Source organism: Gossypium arboreum, chromosome 13 (assembly GCF_025698485.1).
Source record: "Gossypium arboreum isolate Shixiya-1 chromosome 13, ASM2569848v2, whole genome shotgun sequence".
NCBI classification, from domain to species: Eukaryota; Viridiplantae; Streptophyta; class Magnoliopsida; order Malvales; family Malvaceae; genus Gossypium; species Gossypium arboreum.
In genome coordinates, this window is record NC_069082.1 from 110,442,166 (window position 1) to 110,461,902 (window position 19,737).

Consider the following 19,737-nt stretch of genomic DNA (forward strand, 5'->3'; position numbering starts at 1 on the left):
TGGTCAACTTCCCAAAACACTGACAGCAATTCAATCATTCCAACAACTCAGAACATTGCAAGGGGAGGGGGACAAACAATAGAACCAATAGGGAACAACGGCAAAATAGGTTCTTCTGCACCATTTATTAAAAGATTGACATGGATAGAAATGGCAGAAAGAAAGGCTAAAGGGCTGTGTTATAATTGTGATGAGTCTTATTCCATGGGACACAAATGTAAAAGGTTATTTTGGATAGAAGTACCAGACATTGAAGGCAAGCAAGATGATGATGAGATAGATGATTTTGGATAAGTTTTGAAGTTTATTTTGAATTTGAGCTTGAGTACAAGCTCAATTCCGAAGAGGGGAATAATGATATGGACACTTTAATTGCAATAGGAGTTTTTAGTTTTATTTATTTATTATATATCGGGTTTTACTAAGAGTTTTAGTTTTACTTATTTTATCTATTATATTAGGTTTTATTTCCTTCATAAACTCTAAGTTAGAATTCTATTTTATGTCAATTAGGACTATTTCCTTTGTCATTAACGATCTATAAAAGGCTGTCAATATGAAATAAAGAGGTAAGCAATTATTCTATAAAAAAGAAACGTTATTTTGAGAGGGGGTTCAATCAAGGAGGAATCTGCCTTTTGAGTAACCATAGGTCGAAGCAAGAATTCTTTCTCGTCTAGACCTGTGACTAGATCCTACGCCAAGGCGCATAACACAATGCTAGCAGGAGTAGTCAGAATTTGATGGCCTCGGCTACAGCATGGGCAAGATTGTTTGGAAAAAATGGTAGCATAGAGCAAATGGCATGTAAGTCAATGACAGAAAATAGTTGGCAAATGCCTGAACTGGGATAGGTCAAGATTAATATTGATGGCTAAATGTCGACAAGCAGACAAAGGGCAACAGTAGGAGGAACGTTGAGAGAACCAAGCAAAGGGTGGTTAGTGGGTTTTGAAATGGTACCAAGTATGGCTGATATTTTCCCAATTGAAGCTCGAGGTATCCTTGAAGACTTGAAGCTAGCATGGATGAGGGGTTTCAGACAGGTTGAGGTGGAAAGCAACAATACCATGTTGATTGATACTATTAGGAACGACTTTGCAACAAATGGTAATACAATAGAAGTTCAACTGATTCGTGAGTGATGTAATAAAGACTGGCAAGTTAAATTTCTACACGTCTTGAGAGAAAGCAACAAGGTTGTTGATTGCTTTGCAAAGACGGTGGGAGGTGGAATAAATCAATTGGTTGTACTTGTTGATCCACTATAACATGTACGAAGGCTTCTGAAGGAGAATATTGACAGCTCAATGCAAGTAACATCATTTGGGTTCTAGCTTTAGTGGTATTTTAGTCATGTACTAAATCCGTTTTTTATTTTCAACCAAAGAAAATTAATTATTTTATATATTAAAATTATTTATTAATTGAGAAGATTTAACCTCATTATTATTGCTGTCGTCGTTATGGTGTTGCCTTAATTTTTGCCCTACTTTCATACTCTCCTATCACGCTGTGCAAAATTTAAGAATTTTATATCCAATCAATTGAACCAAATAAAAAAATAATATTATTATTAGTATTGTGTTAAGTAATCTATCCTATCACCATAGCTAATCAAATATTCTTTCATTCGAACATCTTTTCTCGAGTATGGTTGATAAAAGAGTTGAAACCCTGTGGTTTTCATTTAATTGACTCTATAAGATTTTATTTTTTTTAACAATCTCAAGTTTAAAAGTGGGGAAAGTTGGATTGATTTTATTATTAAAATTTTTGAAGTTTTCAGGGTCAGTTTTAAAACAAACCCTCCACCCACCCATTTACTAGAATATTACTTCTTCTTTTTTAAATTTTTTTAAATATTTACAGTACTTTATAAACGTATTAGGGTTGGTTGTATGAAAATTAATATAAAGCTGGATTATTTTCCCCACTTCATTGGGGTTGCTTAAACACATGGGTGATCTTTTGTTTTTCTCATTTGCTGTCCGAAAATGTATTGCCTTAATTAGTACTCATGAGTGAACAAGCGTCAAGCATGTAGATGCTTTTGCATTCAAGATAAACGGTGACCAGCATGCATGAAGACAAGTTTACAATCAATTAAGGGGAATTACGCAAATTCTTGGGTCTAATAGGTAGGTTTCTTCAAGGTTACGGCTTGTTAGTCAGAAACCTAATTGACCTAAAAAGAAGAATGCCTTTCAGTGATCCACATTTCAACTCAAGCAAGCCTTAACCACATTTCCTATCCTTGGGTTGTCATTTACAGTGGGATGTGATGCTTCAGTACAAGGCATAAGGGCTATTATTCTATAGTCTGACCATTTTAGTGTCTTTCATTTTCCACTTATGATCAAAATTTCTTGCAAAAGTGGAACCACAAGGCTTACTGATGAAGCTCTTGCCATTTGATTTCACCATTGTTTACAAAGGTGGAAAAGAAAAATATCGGTGTTGCTTTCTCAAAGACCCCATCATGTTGATTTCTTAGCTCTTGGTATCCCAGTTCTGTTGGATTTAACTCATTCATTAAGAACTACCCATACCAAATCTGGGAGGATATCTCACTGGACCTGATTTTCGGGACTACCCAAGTTTGGTGGTTAGTGATACTATCCTGGTGGTCGTCAATCGTCTCGGCAAATTCTTTAATTAACATGACAGCTGTTGACCCCCCCCCCCAAGCACCGCCCACAACGGCTATTATTTTTGAATCTTTTTGGAGCCTTTTGCTTTCAATTTGATTAAATTGCCCGTTGCTTCCGTAATGTTTCTAGAAACCAAAAAGAAAATGATAATAAAAGTAATGTTTACTTGTAATGATTCTTTCACAACTTTTAACATCTCAAAACTTTCTTTTCTTTCAAATTAATTTAGTTTCTTAATAAAAGACCATATTTTCAAATAAATAATGTTATCTTTACCAAACTTAATTTATATATTTTATCAAATTTAGGTCTAGTTGTTATTGTTACTTTAAATTTTCTTTTATAAAATTTGTAAAATAAACAAACTAAATTTCTTGAAATTAAATTACAAATGCATGCTTTAACCTATTTAATATAATGATTTTCATTATTTGACTAATTACAATCAATTTCTTTTTTCATTTATGGGTGAGAAGAGTTGAAGATGAATTCAGATCCTTCTATCCACTAGTGTACAAATTAATTAAACTTATTTTAAATTTATAAAATAAAGGGTGGCAACAAAAAGATAGGTATAGGCTTTGACCCTTTTGATTTGGTAAAATTCCATATTAAATCCTTATTTTCTATAATGCTCTAATTATTAAAATGATAAAATTTCTGTTTTGCCCTAAAAAATAGAATTCTATTTCGATCCCTCACTATAAAAAAGTTTGAGATTATACCTTCTAATTTCTTTTAACATTTCATTATATCCTAAATGAAACATGTTTTACCTTGAAAATTGCTTGACATGTTTTTGAATGTGAATAAATTGACAATAATTTCTCTACATGATAATAAAATCGTAAGTAAAATAAAATTTCAAGTTAGATTCATTTGATATAGTGTTGAAAAATTCAATCAATTAAAAGTTAATATTTTAAATAACTTAATTTTTAAATACGTTTAATAACCTATGATAATAACTATTGGATAGAATAATTTTAACAAAAAGTATAGAAAATGATAAATAGAGGGACTTATTAACAAAAAGTATAGAAAATGATAAATAGAGGGACTTACTTATCACTTAATATAGAATAAATTAATTATTTTATTGCATTTAATATTATATTATCTTTTATTAAATTTTATTTTCTAATATAACCTCTAGAGCTACCAAATACGAATTAAGTGATAATATTATCAAATTTAATATTATATTATATTTAACCCTTAAATAAGAGGATAATGCATTTCAACGCACTTGAAACCATACGATGCCAATTGAGCTAAAACTCAATCAGCGATGATAAAAACATTTATAACACACTCTAAGCAAATGAATTCATATTATAAGTGTGATACCAAATATAAATTATTGGTGAAAGTATCATAGCCATCCTTATATTATATTTGGATTGCATTTTAGTTTTTCTATTGAAAAATAAGTAAATTGGTCTCCGTACGTTACATGAATGAGCAAATAGTTCATTCGTTAGTTATCCCATAAAATGCTTGTTTTCGTGTTGTATTTATGAGGTACAATTTAGTTTTAACCTTTATAATTTTATTCAATTTGGCCCCTATTGTTTTATTTGAAGCAAATTGGCTCTTAACCTTTCATTGTTGATGTAATACTATTTTATCTTACATGTCATATTAGTAAATAATTTAAAAATATTAAAAAAGAATATATGAATAAAAATTTTTATTTCAAAATTATGGAAAACTCTTCAAAATGAAAAAAATGAAAACATAAAAATTTCAAAAAATTATACAAGTATTTTAATGAATTTGGGTATATTTTAAGAGATTTTTTTCATAATTTTCGGAATTATAATACCGTGTCAGTAATGAAAATTTTGAAGGTTAATTTTCTCTAAATAAAAAGAGTAGAGACCAAATTGAATAAAAATGTAAAGATCAAGAACTAAAATTACTATTATCTCTTAAACACAAAACACCAAAATAAGTATTTGAAGGAAGAATTATTTTACTCTCTTCAATAAAAAGAACTAAAATTCAATCTGAAATATAGTTAAGGGACCCTGTAGTACTTTTAACCGAACCCCATTTGGTTTTCTTTTGATAATACGGTTTATTTGTTTTATTGAAAATTACTTCTGAAAATAATTTTTAAAAATAATTTATTTTTTGAAAAATTTAATATTTTCTAGTGTTTTGGATGAATTTATATAAAATATTTTTGTTGTTTGACAAATTTCTTAGAAATATTTTATAAAAGCTATTTTCAATGAAATAAACATTCATATAGGATTTTCATCTTTTTATTATTTAATTGAATTTATTTTATATCTATAAATTTTATATTTTACATTGTTTTTGCATATATTAAAAATATTTTGTTAAATTTAGATTCATTATAATGTCATTTTTAGTTGTATGACTATCAAGTGAGTATTTTTATTTAAAAATGTGACATTAACAAAATTAACAAAAAAATTTAACAATGTCAATAATTGGACTTGATTTTCAAATTTGAAAAATAGAGGAACTAAATTCTTAAAAACAAAATTATAGAGACTAAATTATAAATTTATGAAGAATATATAGACTTATGATATATTTAACCTTTATACTACAAAACATTTATTATTAATATATTATAATTGTAATAAAAATTTATTATTAAAATAAAATTAAAATATTAAATAGTTTATTAAAATAATAAATTATATTATTATATTAATAATTTATTATATGACTAAATATAAATAATTAAATATGTATGTTTAATAATTTATTATTAATATAATAATATTAAGTTTGATATAAGTTAAATTTTGAATAAAATAAAAGAAAAATGTTTATTTTCTATTCATCAAATTGTTTTATTTGAACCAAACACAAAAATATGGAGAAGATATTTTCTTTAAAACGTTTTACAACCGACCCTAAGGAGAAAAGCAAAGGGTATGACCATGAAGGATATTATGGTCATTTGGAGCTAATAAAACACACAGCTAGATCTAAAGATTTAAGAGTTCGAAAACCACAACGGTCATCTCCATCCGCTTCTCACAAACAAAAACTTCCCATCACCCTCTTTCTGCTTCTCTACAAATTCAAATTTAAATTTAAATTCAAATTCGAAGCCGTCCCTCACTCTCTCTCTTTCTCAGAGATCTCAAATCTTTCTTCTTCTTCTTCTCTATACCTTCTTCTTTTTTCTGAAAACTCCCAAAATACGAGAGTGAAAACAATGAAATCAACTGCAGAAGCCGCCGTTGCCGAGAATGGCCGGTTTTTGGGAAGCATTTCGACTTCTTCGCTTCGAAATCTGCTTCCTAAATCAAAACTTAAGAAAAGCATCAAGAAATCCAACTCTGAAAACAGTCCTCCACCAGATCCCAACATTATTCAAATAAATAATTCTGCTCAGTTTTCCCCCAAATCTCCACTCTCCAAATCGCTTACTTCTGACTCCTTCGTGAACCCATCTGACGCTCATCCCCAAATTCCGCTTTCTATGGACTCTTCCGTCAAGGTATAGTTAAACAACATCAGTATTTCCTTCTTCTTATTATTATTTTAAAAAAAAATGATATATGTTGAACCATTGTTTGGAATTTAAGCAGAAAGATATGGTTGAATCCGAAGAACAAAATGGAGATTTGACGAATTTAGATCCATCCGTCAAGGTAAACGCAATTTCAGTGCAACACAGTTCTCATAATTTTAAAGCTTTTAGCATATTTCTAAACAAGGTTTTGAACTTCTTCTGGGTTTTTTCAATCTTTAGCAAAGTTGAAAACCGAACTTGCTTTTTAAGTTTGACTCAATTTTCATATTTTTTTGTGAACAAATAGGTGGTAGTGAGAATTAGACCCATAAATGGTCAAGAAAAAGAAGTGGATCGAACAGTGACGAAGGTTTCTTCAGATTCTTTATCAGTCGGTGGCCGCAAATTCACATTCGATTCTGTTCTTGATGCAAATTCCAGTCAGGTTAGTCAGCAGAATCAATTTTTATATCTTCATTTATATTTTTCCTTTTTAGAAAAAAAGGGTGTGTTGACTCATAATAAACTGTATTTTTTTGGTGGCTACCAGGAGAATGTCTTTCAACTAATTGGTGTTCCTTTGGTTAAAAATGCATTAGCTGGTTACAACACTTCAGTTTTGTCGTATGGACAGGTACTCTTTAGAATATATAAATATATTTTAAGCTCTTTATCTGTTTGATGAGCATTCATAACAATAAAATTTGACGGTGAGTTGTGTATAAAGTAACCATGGTTTATGCAAAATTACTTGTCAATAGACTGGAAGTGGAAAGACTTATACAATGTGGGGTCCACCAAGCGCCATGGTTGAGGACCCTTCACCTGCGAGCCACCAGGGGATTGTTCCTCGTATCTTCCAAATGCTGTTCTCTGAGATTCAAAGGGTATGCTCTTCTGTTTTCCTTATTCTGAATTTTATTAGAAAATGAGTATTAGGACTTTGGAGTTTGGAAGTGTAGTTCATTGCTTCACACGTTTAAATTTTGTAGGAACAAGAGAACTCTGATGGGAGACAGACAAATTATCAGTGTCGTTGCTCCTTTCTTGAGGTATATACTGGATTGAAGTAGTCTAGTTTGCCGTCCTGAATCTGAATGCTTGTAACAATGTCTGGACCTTTTGTTAGACATAATGTAATGCTTTCTGTACGTTTATTTTCAGATTTACAATGAGCAAATTGGGGATTTACTCGATCCAACTCAAAGGAACCTTGAGGTAAATGTTTGCCTATACTTATTTTCCCATTCAAACAGCTTCCCAGGGTTTATTGCTTCAGGTTGGTGCATAATTGGTTTGTTGGACATCGCTTTCCAGATAAAGGACGATCCAAAGAATGGATTGTACGTTGAGAATTTGACAGAAGAATATGTTTCTAGCTATGAGGATGTAACTCAAGTTTTGATTAAGGTAGGCAGGCAACCATACAAGCTGAAATAATGTTTTCAATGCATACTTATCTAACACATTTTCTTTAAAATATGTATATTTAGTATAATCTTTACTCATAAGTCTTTTTAACAATAGTGTTTTAATGATGTTAAACTTGTTATCGTGTCAATTGGATAGTGTATGTATAAATTTTAACTAAAAAACTGTAGGTAGTTTTTTTATAAATGGATACCTATTATTAGTTTCTAGTCAATTATCTAATTTAGTTGGTGTCAATTGGCAAAAGCTTAATAATAGTACTGATAGGAGAAATTTATCAGTGATAAAAAATAAATATAATAAAGAATAAAGAAGATCGTAGATATATTATTGACTTGAAATTTTCGTTCCATGCATGTATTTATTACTCTTTATGTGTGTTACAGGGGCTTTCAAGTAGGAAGGTTGGAGCAACTACTGTAAATTCCAAGAGCTCTCGGTCTCACATTGTTTTTACTTTTTTCATTGAATCTTGGTGCAAGGTACAGAGCCAAATCTTGATTTTATATCACTGAAGTCAAGACAAGATTTAGTTGCTAATCTTTTCTTTTGGGTGTCAACCAGTCAGGTTTAGTTTTATGACATTTTACTGTTGATGTTGTTCACTTCCATGATTAATGTTATGAAATGTACTCGTGCACATCTAGAATATAAGTGCTGCTGTTCTAGAAATAATGAGCTGATCATCATTGATTCATACAGCAGGGAGCTTCATCAAAATGTTTCAGCAGTTCAAAAACAAGCAGAATCAGCCTGATTGACCTTGCAGGATTGGATAGAAACAAACTTGAAGATGTTGGTAGACAACATTTACAGGAAGGCAAAAATGTCAAGAAGTCCTTATCACAACTTGGGTATGTTTATCATTACCTTTATATAATCTGGAAGCTATTATTGCGTATGGCTAGAGCTGATTGATATAATCTTTTCTTGTTTCATCGGTGTAGGTATTTGGTGAACACTCTTGCAAAAGAAACTCAACCTGAAAAACCTGAAGATGTTCCATATGGGGGTTCCTGTTTAACACGTATATTGAGAGAATCCCTTGGTGGCAATGCCAAACTCACAGTTATATGCAATATTTCTGCAGACAACAGGTATTCTAGTCGAATTACAGTTTTTGTCTTTGTTCTTTATGTACAGAACCTTATTAATCGAAAAGCTGCAATTTTTTTTCTGAGGTCATTATTTAAGCTAAGCTTATTGTTTTTGACAGCAGAAATACAAGTGAAATACTGAGCACTCTTAGATTTGGGCAAAGGGTTAAAGCTGTCAGAAACGAGCCAGTAATAAATGAAATATCTGAAGATGATGTAAATGGCTTGAGTGATCAGATTCGTCAACTGAAGGTCGAAAAGTTTCTACATTAGTTGCCCTTTTTATTGTACTTAATCATAACTTGACTTGCTGTTATATCAATTACAGGAAGAGCTTATAAGAGCAAAGTCTGATGCATATAGCTCAGTTGGGAGTAAAAGTGGATATTTTAAAGGGTGGAATGCACGTGAAAGCTTGAACCAGTTAAGAATAAGCCTTAACCGCTCTCTGATCCTTCCACGCATAGATAACGAATACGAGGAAGAGATTAATATTGGCGAGGATGATGTAAAGGAACTACGTCAGCAGCTAGATTATTTAGATAGCTCTTGTGAGACAAACTTAAGAGATCCATCGGACAAGAGAGGTTCCATTCAATCTTCTGTAAAAGAAAGTTGTGAGACAGACTTGCTGAGTGAATATGACATTCATTGCCCAAAGGAAACAGAGATAGAAGAAATTGATGAAGTGGAAGTTCCTCCCATGTCCAGTCCTGAGCCAGCTGATGACCTTTCAGTTACATCAAAAACTTTGAAGGCTGTTGATCCTTCAATTAGAAATAGCATCTCCATCAGCCCACATCGTCGGTCTTCAATCCTTGAAGAGCCTACATTGTCTGAATCTCCGAAAATTGCAAATAATCTAAGGAAAAGCATGGCTGTTCCGTCAGCACTTTTGGCCAGTCAGAAAAATGTATCAGAGAGTTCAGAGTCAGAGGTATTACGAGAGTTGCTCAAATATAGTGACCACATCAGGTCCTCATTACGTACAAGCAAGACGTTTTTAGGACCTACAGAGTCTTTGGCTGCAAGCCTTCAAAGGGGCCTGCAGATTATTGATCAACACCAGCATAGTTCAGTTCCCAACAGATCTTCAGTTGCCTTCTCTTTCGAACACCTGATGCTGAAACCTTCTCCAGAAGCAGACAAGGCCAATGCTTCTGTTCAAACATTACCAAATGACAAACCATCTCCGGATGGTTCTTCTACTCCTTTGTTTTGTTCATCTTGCCAAAGGAAGTTTGACAATAACCACCCTGATGAGGTTCAGGATAGCTTGAAGACATGGATTGTAACGGTTGATAACCAACAGAGAGATGGCAGGAACACAGTATGTTCAAGACTTGCTCTGGTTCAAGGGAACATTTTCTCTTTTATGGTTTGCTTGTTCCATACTTATTAGTTTTTTGTTGCTTCCAATTCAGGTGGAAGAAGCCTCCAAAAAAGAGAAAACACTTGAAAGTGTTTGTAAGGAGCAAGCAGCCAAAATTGAGCAGTTAACCCAGCTGGTAATAATTTTATTGACCTCTTTAGTCTTTAGAAATAAGAACATGCATAACTGGATTAAATCATGGCTTAAAACTTCTACAGGTGAAAAAATACAAACTTGAAAGAGAAAATTCTGCAATTGAACATGCTCCTGAGCCTCTGAAGAATGAAATAATACTGTTTGATGAGCAGTCCAACAATGGTGAAAATGGAAAAGAATATTTTGATATGACTGAAAAGGAAGCACTTCTTCAGGAGATTCAGACATTGAAAAGTAAATTGCAGTCATATACTGCTTCTCCATCTCCAAACAAGTCTACTGAAATACTGAGGTCCTCTTTGTTGTCACGTTCCATTCAATTGCGAAAAAGTGTAGACTGTCGTAATAACAGCGAGGAAGAACTTGAGCGAGAAAGACAAAGATGGATGGAAATGGAAAGTGACTGGATATCCCTGACCGATGAGCTCAGGATGGATCTGGAATCTAACCGCTGCCGTGCCGAAAAAGTAGAGATGGAACTGAAATTAGAGAAGAAGTGCACCGAGGAGTTAGATGATGCTCTTAGCAGAGCTGTCCTCGGTCATGCTAGAATGGTTGAACACTATGCTGATCTTCAAGAAAAATACAATGATCTGGTTTCGAAGCACCGGGCGATAATGGAAGGCATAGCAGAGATAAAGAAGGCAGCAGCAAAGGCAGGAAGCAAAGGTCATGGTGCACGTTTTGCCAAATCCCTGGCGGCTGAGCTCTCAGCTATTAGAGTGGAAAGGGAAAGGGAGAAAGAACAATTGAAAAAAGAGAACAAAAGTCTCAGAATCCAGCTAAGAGACACAGCAGAGGCAGTTCATGCTGCTGGAGAACTCCTAGTTAGGCTGAGAGAAGCTGAGCAAGCTGCCTCAATTGCTGAGGTAAACTAACTTCTACATCTATACTGCTAAAAAAAAGGAACTGCAGAATTGATCCTAACTTGATTTTTTTTTTATTGATCCTAACTTGATTTTTTTTTTTTACAGGAGAACTTTAGTAATGTTCAGCAAGAGAATGAAAAGTTGAAAAAGCAAGCGGATAAGTTGAAAAGAAAACACAAGATGGAAATGGTGACCATGAAACAGTACCTTGCAGAGAGCAGATTGCCAGAATCTGCACTACAACCATTATACCGAGAGGATTCAGATGTAGCAGCATCACACAACAGCAGTGCAATTCCATATGATGATCAGGCTTGGAGAGCAGAATTCGGACTAATATATCAAGAACATTACTAATTCATCTAAAACAAATCTGACCTTACTTTGGTCAGAATGAAGATATGTATACCTATGTTGTTTGTGAGTGTCGGATACGAATATGTATCTTACACAATTTAATTCTTTTAAAATGTTTTTTTTTTTTGGTGTGTAAAAGTTACAAGTCAATCTTATACCCATATCCGGATATATGTATGTTGGACATGGGTTAGAGCAAGAGGGACACATACTACTATTCTTGTATTTTTATTTTTTATTTTTGATCAAAATACTACTATTCTTGTATTGAATGCATCATCTCTAATAATTTTTATTTTTTGAGTCTACGATGTGATGTCAGCAACGCATTTTTTGGGTATTACTAATAGGTTTTCAATTTACTTTTGAATTATTCAAAAGTTTTCAGCTATTAAAATCGAAAGTTCTCTTTTCACTTCTCTTTTATAGTTTAGTTTTTTTTTTCGTAAAATAACTTTAGATATTACGAATTTGTGGACAAAAATTCAAACAATTTAATTTTTTGATTTCTGACACTAACTGTTAAATTAACTTGGATTCAAGATATGTTCTTCTATTTGTCAATAGGTACTAATCTATTGTATCGAACAACAAATCGTTACTTGGAGTTTTTTGGTGGAACTTAAAAAAAAAAACTTAACCTAACGACTTGAATAAAATTTTTGAATAGTTTAGACATTTCTAATAGTTCAATGACCAAATTGTAACTTTTTTTAGTTAAGTACACAAAACAAAAACATAACTGTAGTTTAGTGACTAATAGTGTAGTTTACCCAAAAAAAATTAAATATAAGCTTCATAAAACGCCGTCGTTTGCAGATAAGCAAAACAAAATATCGGATATCTTGTAAAGAAAAGATAGATAGGTACGTCGAGAAAGGGGAAAAAAAGAACTCATAGTAGTTTTTGGACAAAAATGGCTACTTCGGATTCTCCAAACACTTCAGCTGAGTCTGATATTGAAACAAACCCTAATCCTAATTCTTCAAAAGCCATAATCCCAACACCATCCAATTCCAATTCCCCTGCCGTATGCCTCTTCCAATTCGCAGGAGACTCCGCCGCCGGTGCCTTCATGGGCTCAATCTTTGGCTACGGTATCATTTTTCTCTTTTCCTTGCTAAATATTTTATGATTTTTCCCTCTCTCAGTGTTTTTTTTGGCGTTGTTGGTAAGTTTGGTAAAGAACAAATTTTTGGGAATTTTTCCATTGAATTTCTTGGTAAGTTTAGTTTTGATGTTATTTGTGAATCTAGGTTTTTGGAAATTTTAAATCAGATCAGAATTTTTTTTTTCTTTTTGTAATTTTATTTTTTTGCATGAACTTTTTAATTTTAGTACATATGAGTTTAAACTTATAATAATGTATGTACCTATGGAATATTGATAGTAATTGAGTGGAGAAGATAGTCATTATATTTGAACAGTGGATTATTCTGTTTTTGTGCATTTCTAATTGTAATTTAGATTAAGTAATTTCCTTTGGCTTCTGTCTTTAAGCTTGAACATTAACCCTTTTGAGAACTTTAGATTTTTAAAAGATTGAGCTATTATGTATTTGATTTTGTGTGAGAAGTAGGATTTTATGCTTTCATTTAGGTTCTTGGTTGTCCTAAAATGCATGTTCAATGTCCTGAAAATTTTGTTTCAAGGTTAGGGCTTGACCAATAGTGGCTGAGCTTTCTTTTGGGCAGTATTTTCAACTAGACCATCTGATCTTGGACTTGTAATTAACATTTATTTTTTCTGTGGCTCATCGTGTGCTTGAAATCAGGTCTATACTTTAAATTTTCTCTTTCTATGTCTGTCTTAGGGTCAGGATTGATTAAAAAGAAAGGCTTTAAAGGATCCTTTGTGGAGGCAGGATCTTATGCCAAGGTATGAGAATCTCATGATCAAAAAATAATGCAATTCTAGTTTTTCCCCTCTTGAGTGTACAAATCTTTTGGTTATATCACATTATATTCTCTTTATAGACATTTGCAGTTTTGTCCGGCGTTCACAGTTTGGTTGTTTGCTTTTTGAAGAGGCTTCGGGGAAAAGATGATGGTATGCCTTGTAAAATCAGAGTAACATTGCCCTTTTTTTTTTTTTGTGCTTGTTTTGCTGATATAGAGTTATTACCATTCTCTGTAGTTATTAATGCCGGTGTAGCTGGATGCTGCACTGGACTTGCTCTAAGTTTCCCGGGTATGAGAATCTCAAGTCTTATTCTTATCTTATAAAAATATCAGTTTCAGTTTGAACCTCATTTTGGCTTGAAATGGTTGGTTATGCAGGTGCACCTCAGGCACTTCTACAGAGCTGTCTCACCTTTGGGGCATTCTCATTTATCATCGAAGGGCTTAACAAGCAGCAGCCAGCATTGGCACATTCATTTTCTGCAAGAAACGAGAGTGCACACCACAAAGGACCTCATCCTTTAGCACTACCCCTTTCTATCCCTATTCCGGATGAGCTGAAAGGAGCTTTTTCTTCATTCTGCAAGTCCTTGGTAAAACCAAATAAAGGTAGGTTTCCTACAGGTAACTAAGGAGTAGGTGGGCCATTTTTCATTTTTCCTGTTGTTTGTAGAATTTTGCAAGTGTTGAGAAAGTAAACTGAAAGTTTTGTCAGAGATTTGAAGCTTTTTACAAGCAGAAAGATGAAATTGCTTCTTTTCTTGTGTTGATTCAATTATATTATCTGTCTGGTTCAGTAGTTAGAATGAATCAAATTTTGATTATTTGTGAAGACAAAACAAATCGTTGATCAACTGGATCCAAAGTACTGATTTTCTGACTGTGGCCACTTTGATACCTAGCTTATTAATGGATTATATGTTGTATGCAAAGGTGGCCTTGAGCGAGAGCATGGACTAACTTGTGACCCCATTTATGCAGAATTAAATTCCTTCATCGGTTGATAAATACTAATCATAGCCCCTTAACCTATGATTATGATTACTTTCAACTTACTAGTATAAGAAAGAAAGTCATTTTTGGGTAGAAATGGCAGGTTAGGACATTTTATAATAAGTTTTCCCCCCACTTTACGACCTCTATTAAGGTGTGTTTAACTTGAAAACTATTATAGGATAGAGAAGTGGTAGTCTATGGTTTGAATGAGAACGGGCACCATAGCCTTTTTTTCCAAGCCCCCTTCCACCGCAACTTTTATTTCCTACTATTTTATTATAATTATTCAATGAATACTTGCATTTTTAAAGGATAGACTAAAAAAGTTATATTTATTTTAAGTTAAACATAAATAAAATAGTAGTTCAAACAATACTATCATTTTTAATTAACTTTTCCAAAAAAAAAAGTTGTATAAAAGCAATTTTTAATTACTATGGCTTAAACCAAAAAATGCCCTCAGCACTTTTTTTTTCCCCAAAGTGGATATGTTTACACCATTAAGAAAATTTCCATCTCCAATAATATTGTTTTGAAAATTAAATTAAAATTTTAGTTATATATTTATAATGAAATTAAAAAGATAAATTATTTATATATTTTCTTGTCATTTCCCAGATTTTCTCAATAACCTCTTCTTCTCACAAAATCTGTTCATTCTACTACAACTCCCCTTTAAAACAAAAAACAAGAAGTTATAGCAATCACCTATAGCCCTAGCAAAAGGAAACTATGTTTGACAACCACCTAATTAAAGCATTTGAATATGTGATAGAATCCAAAATTGTTTCGTAAACCCTTAAAAAAACATATAATGATAAAAATTCCAACAACCCAGACCTTACCTTGAACATCATTCGGACCCCATTCCCCAAACCCATTATGACTACATCTCAACAAAAATAATTGAAGCCGAAAGATAGTTAGAGAGCCACCACCAAAGTCAAAAGATTAAAGCTCACTAACAAAACCAATATCCTATTATGCAGCTTTAATGGAGGAAAGAAATCCAAAATAAGAAGAAAAAGCCTTTTATGCTTGGCCCATGGTAAGAAAGCAAATTCAAGGAAACTATTAAACAAGTATCTGAAGAGCTAAATCATAACATCTTGATTTTGTATCTTTGAATCAACAAGGAGAAAGATGAAGATGAAAGAGATATGTAATATTAAACTACAATTTAATTATAAATGCTAGGTGTTAAATTTTGATTGGTTTGGAGATCTTTTTAATCAATTGGACCAAAATTGTTAACGGAATGAAAGTTTAAATACTACTTCTAGCAAAAAGAAAAGTTTAAATGTCTAAGTGGGGAAAAACGTTATAGTTTGAAGGTATTTTTAATTATTTATTAAAATTTTATTATCTTATATAAATATAATTCTAAAAGTTTGACTTATTTATCCTTCTGATAAATAAATTTGACTTAATTATTAATTTAATAAATATCAATAAAATACAATTTTGTTATATTTATAAATTTTAAAGAATGTCTTTAATGATATTTTTTCTCAATATAATTCATCTCATCACCTATGTTCCAATTGAATCTAAATGCATAACTTATTATTGTTTTTAATCTTACTACTGCAATAATAATCTCACCATCACCATTAATTTTAATCTTACTGTCCATTCAAATAGACTTTATTAAAAAAAAAAACCTACTAGATTTCTTAAAATCACATTCTTCATGAGAGAGAAATATCAACGTGGGAAAGAAAAGAAAATTAAAAATGGAATTTATTTTTAAAAACATTTTAATATTATATTTTATTTTTAAAAACATTTTAATATTATATTTTTCTTTGGCAATTTAAAGATTATATTTAATAATCGATATAAAAGAAATTACCAAATAATACAATTCACGAGTATTACTCGTTAATGAAGATGAAGAATCATAAAAACAAATCAAAGCATTCAATAATAGTTGGGCTTTTAATATGAAGCCCAACATGTTACCCATTGACGACTACACCCTACGAAACTTAAACCCAGCCCAAAGTCCATTAAGGATGTAAAGGTAATTTCATAAAACTAGGGTTTTCTGGTGTGTATATCCCTTCCCTGCTTCAACTCTCCGCCCGTCATTCCTGAGCTTCCTTCTTGTTGCTTCCCTTTTTTTAAAAAAATAAAAAATAAAAATCCCATTAAGGCTTGAACTGTTCTTCAGCCAAAATGGGTATGTCTCAAATTCCTGTAAACTTTCATTTCTCTTTGAATTATGTAATTCGTGTTCTTTGCTTAATGTGTTTACTGCCATTTTATTTTAGGTATTTCTCGTGATTCAATGCACAAGAGGCGTGCCACTGGTGGCAAAAAGAAGGCTTGGAGGAAGAAGAGAAAGTAATAAGCGAAACCCTTGATTTCCTTTGCCTTTTTTGTTTTCTGTTTTTACTTTTCCTGATCATTTTTTTCTCTGGTTGCTTAGAAAGTTGATTTTGAATGATTAAAAGAATGGGATTCTGATCTTGTGTTTTACCTGATTTTGTAATCTAGTTTTGGCCTTTACTTTTAGATTTAGCTTCATTTTATTGTCATATGAGGATTTCAGAGCCATTTATTGAACTTTGTCTGTTTTTATATTTAAAATTTATTTCTTGTATGTTTAGATGCCTGGTTTTCTTTCGTATTGGGTTGCGTTTCACTTAATGTTTCCAATATTGGTTTATCGAGTAATCTAAGTTTTAGTGGTTTCTTTTAAGGTATGAGCTTGGAAGGCAACCTGCTAACACAAAGCTGTCAAGCAACAAGACAGTCAGGAGGATTAGGGTTCGTGGTGGGAATGTGAAGTGGCGTGCTCTGAGGCTCGACACCGGAAACTACTCATGGGGAAGTGAGGCTCTGACTCGTAAGACCAGGATTTTGGATGTGGTGTACAATGCATCCAACAATGAGCTGGTTCGCACTCAAACTCTGGTGAAGAGTGCTATTGTTCAAGTTGATGCTGCTCCATTCAAGCAGTGGTATCTCCAGCACTATGGCATTGACATTGGTCGCAAGAAGAAATCAGCTGCAGCCAAGAAAGAAGGAGAGGTATGGGATTGTTTATTTGTTCGGTTCACATCTATAATTACTTCCTATGCCGATGTGTGAATCATTTTAAAAGCTTTGGTAGTTGTTTTGGTATGTATTCTTCCCTTAATGTTTTGGTGTCATTGTAATTGAACCTGGATATGATCCAATAAACATAAATCTGTTTTGCTTAGAATGAAACTATTTTGTAATTCTCTTTTGCCCTTTCCTGCAAGTGGCTATTCTTGTCTTTGCATCGTTTCACTTGTCTAAACTGATTTTGATATTGCTATTTTGTTGTCTGTGCATATGAGAGGTTGTTACCATCAAGCGAGCATATGTATTTCAGTTGATGTCTGCACCTTCTCCAACTTGGGTTCATAAAAGTAGAAATAGTCGTTAATATTGTATTCAGGGCTTCTGCTTGAGTATAATAAAGATTTTATCTTTTTGATGTTATAAATATCTGACTGACTATGGCACTGCTTGCATTTTTATGCCGTTCAACTTATTTCGTGTATAGGAAGGTGAAACTGCTACTGAGGAGGTGAAGAAAAGCAACCATGTATTGAGGAAGCTGGAGAAGCGTCAACAAAATCGCACGCTTGACCCACATATTGAGGAACAATTTGGCAGTGGTCGACTGTTGGCTTGTATCTCTTCACGGCCTGGTCAATGTGGCCGTGCAGATGGGTATGTTAAGCCTCAACCTCTCTTTTTATTCTAGGCTTCTCAAATGGAATTGCAAGAAAAAGAATAAATTTTTGAATAACTAATAGCTTTCCCATCCACCAACTATTTTGTTCGTCTTACAAGCTATGATTGATTTCATTCTAACATTAGTGAAATGGGTTTTTCAGATACATCTTGGAGGGCAAAGAGCTGGAGTTCTACATGAAGAAGATCCAGAGAAAGAAGGGGAAGGGAGCTGCTTAAAAATTTATTGCATGAGTTTTCAGCTTTCATATCAGAATGCCGCCCTGAGTTTTTGCCTTTCACATTTCCAGAACATTTAAAATTGTGTTAGCATTGAACTTTTAATCTGGATCCCTGAGAGTTATTATTTTTGTATTGGAATTTAGATTATCTTTGAACTTTATAAATGCAGCTTATTTTGGTTGGTAAAGATGCAGATCTTCTGCTTTTATTTTTCCAGATTATGATTGTTCCAATGCGCAGATTTTAGTGTGCATGATCAAATGTTGTTTTTTTTTTAGTAAGTGTTTGTGAAAGGACAGGGTCATATTTTGCTATCTAATTATGCATATAAAGCACTTAAAGAAAAACTTATGCCACCACCAAGTCAACTTCTTGTTAAATTTGATAGATTTTGAACTATTGTGGCTTGTGGCTGAGTTAGAATTATTTCTGATCTTATGTTTGCCGTTTAATTTTCGGCAAAATTAGTCGTATGTGCCATCTAAGGTTTTAGGTCATTTCGTTTGAAATTTAGGAAAAAAATGTTCCTTGCAGCTGGGGTGTCGAAATGGTTGGTATGATTATTAATTGAACTATATAATCCTTTATATGTTAATTGAATTGAAATTAAAAAAAATTAATTGAATGGAAATATTTCTGTTAATTTGGTTAATTAACATAATTAGAAGAAATTGATGTTTTTATCTTTTGATTAAAACAAATATAAAACATATAAAAAATATATTGATAATATTAATTTGTTTTGAAAGTTAATCGAAATTGTAAGTCTTGAAGCATTACATAATTATTAAATTCGGTTAATTACCTAATTTCAAACTGAATTAATCGGTAACTGAAATTTTAAAAAACTATTAATCGATCTTCGATCGCATTAAGTTCGACCATCTACTGATTAACTAAATTAGATCGGTTCAGTTGGTTAATTTGATTTTAACTGAAATTTGAATACTCCAACCTGCTGGTAGCATTTTTGAGTGACATGGCAGGAGAAAGTTTTCATAGTTAAATTTCAACATTAAAAACCCAAGCTTTCTTAATCACAAAGCAAAGTAAAGCAATAAAAACCCAAACTTTCTTGCAAAAGCTTGGAAAAAACAACAATTGCAACAAGAAAGATTAATAAAGACACCAAATAAAGGATTTTTAATAGGTAAAATGAAACTAAGGATTAGAGTGTGAATACAAAGAAAGTTAAGGTATTAAAACGCAATTAACACCGAGCTACAATGTTAACTAACCACTAACTAACTAACCATAAAACCAAAAAAGAACAAGCTTTAACCCTAAAAGATGAAGAAAACAACTAAACCCTAAGCTAAAAAAAAGTGAAAAAAATGAATAATTTAAAGTCTTTTCTTTCTCTCAGCCAAAAGAAGGCTTTTTATCTAATTACAACCCAAAAATTGTGCCCAAAATATTCCTCAACATGTGTTTTTGAT

At 32.3% G+C, this 19,737-nt stretch overlaps 3 protein-coding genes across 6 annotated transcripts; all 3 read left to right on the top strand.

Annotated features, from left to right (window-relative positions):
- The first annotated feature begins 5,569 nt into the window (after nt 1-5,569).
- Nucleotides 5,570-11,716, top strand: LOC108464288 (kinesin-like protein KIN-12F). 4 transcript variants are annotated; one of them, XM_017764499.2, is made up of 16 exons: nt 5,570-6,147; nt 6,239-6,301; nt 6,470-6,607; nt 6,713-6,796; nt 6,924-7,049; nt 7,155-7,214; nt 7,327-7,380; nt 7,480-7,572; nt 7,980-8,075; nt 8,296-8,447; nt 8,541-8,690; nt 8,810-8,942; nt 9,019-10,020; nt 10,115-10,198; nt 10,281-11,087; nt 11,193-11,716. In XM_017764499.2, the coding sequence occupies exons 1-16, from the start codon at nt 5,863-5,865 to the stop codon at nt 11,442-11,444; spliced, it is 3,579 nt and encodes a 1,192-aa protein (XP_017619988.1). In that variant the 5' UTR covers nt 5,570-5,862; the 3' UTR covers nt 11,445-11,716. The 4 variants fall into 4 exon arrangements, with proteins under 4 accessions (XP_017619988.1, XP_017619989.1, XP_017619990.1 ...); XM_017764500.2 differs by having other exon boundaries at nt 8,813-8,942; XM_017764501.2 differs by having other exon boundaries at nt 8,299-8,447.
- Nucleotides 11,717-12,261: 545 nt separating this feature from the next.
- LOC108461677 (chloroplastic import inner membrane translocase subunit TIM22-2-like) lies at nt 12,262-14,199 on the top strand. Its single transcript, XM_017761582.2, has 5 exons — nt 12,262-12,541; nt 13,258-13,322; nt 13,421-13,493; nt 13,581-13,634; nt 13,724-14,199. The coding sequence occupies exons 1-5, from the start codon at nt 12,361-12,363 to the stop codon at nt 13,975-13,977; spliced, it is 627 nt and encodes a 208-aa protein (XP_017617071.1). The 5' UTR covers nt 12,262-12,360; the 3' UTR covers nt 13,978-14,199.
- A 2,175-nt stretch (nt 14,200-16,374) lies between these two features.
- On the top strand, nt 16,375-18,485 carry LOC108461260 (40S ribosomal protein S8). The gene is made up of 5 exons (XM_017761047.2): nt 16,375-16,526; nt 16,618-16,690; nt 17,050-17,380; nt 17,883-18,052; nt 18,220-18,485. The coding sequence occupies exons 1-5, from the start codon at nt 16,523-16,525 to the stop codon at nt 18,293-18,295; spliced, it is 654 nt and encodes a 217-aa protein (XP_017616536.1). The 5' UTR covers nt 16,375-16,522; the 3' UTR covers nt 18,296-18,485.
- Nucleotides 18,486-19,737: the final 1,252 nt, after the last annotated feature.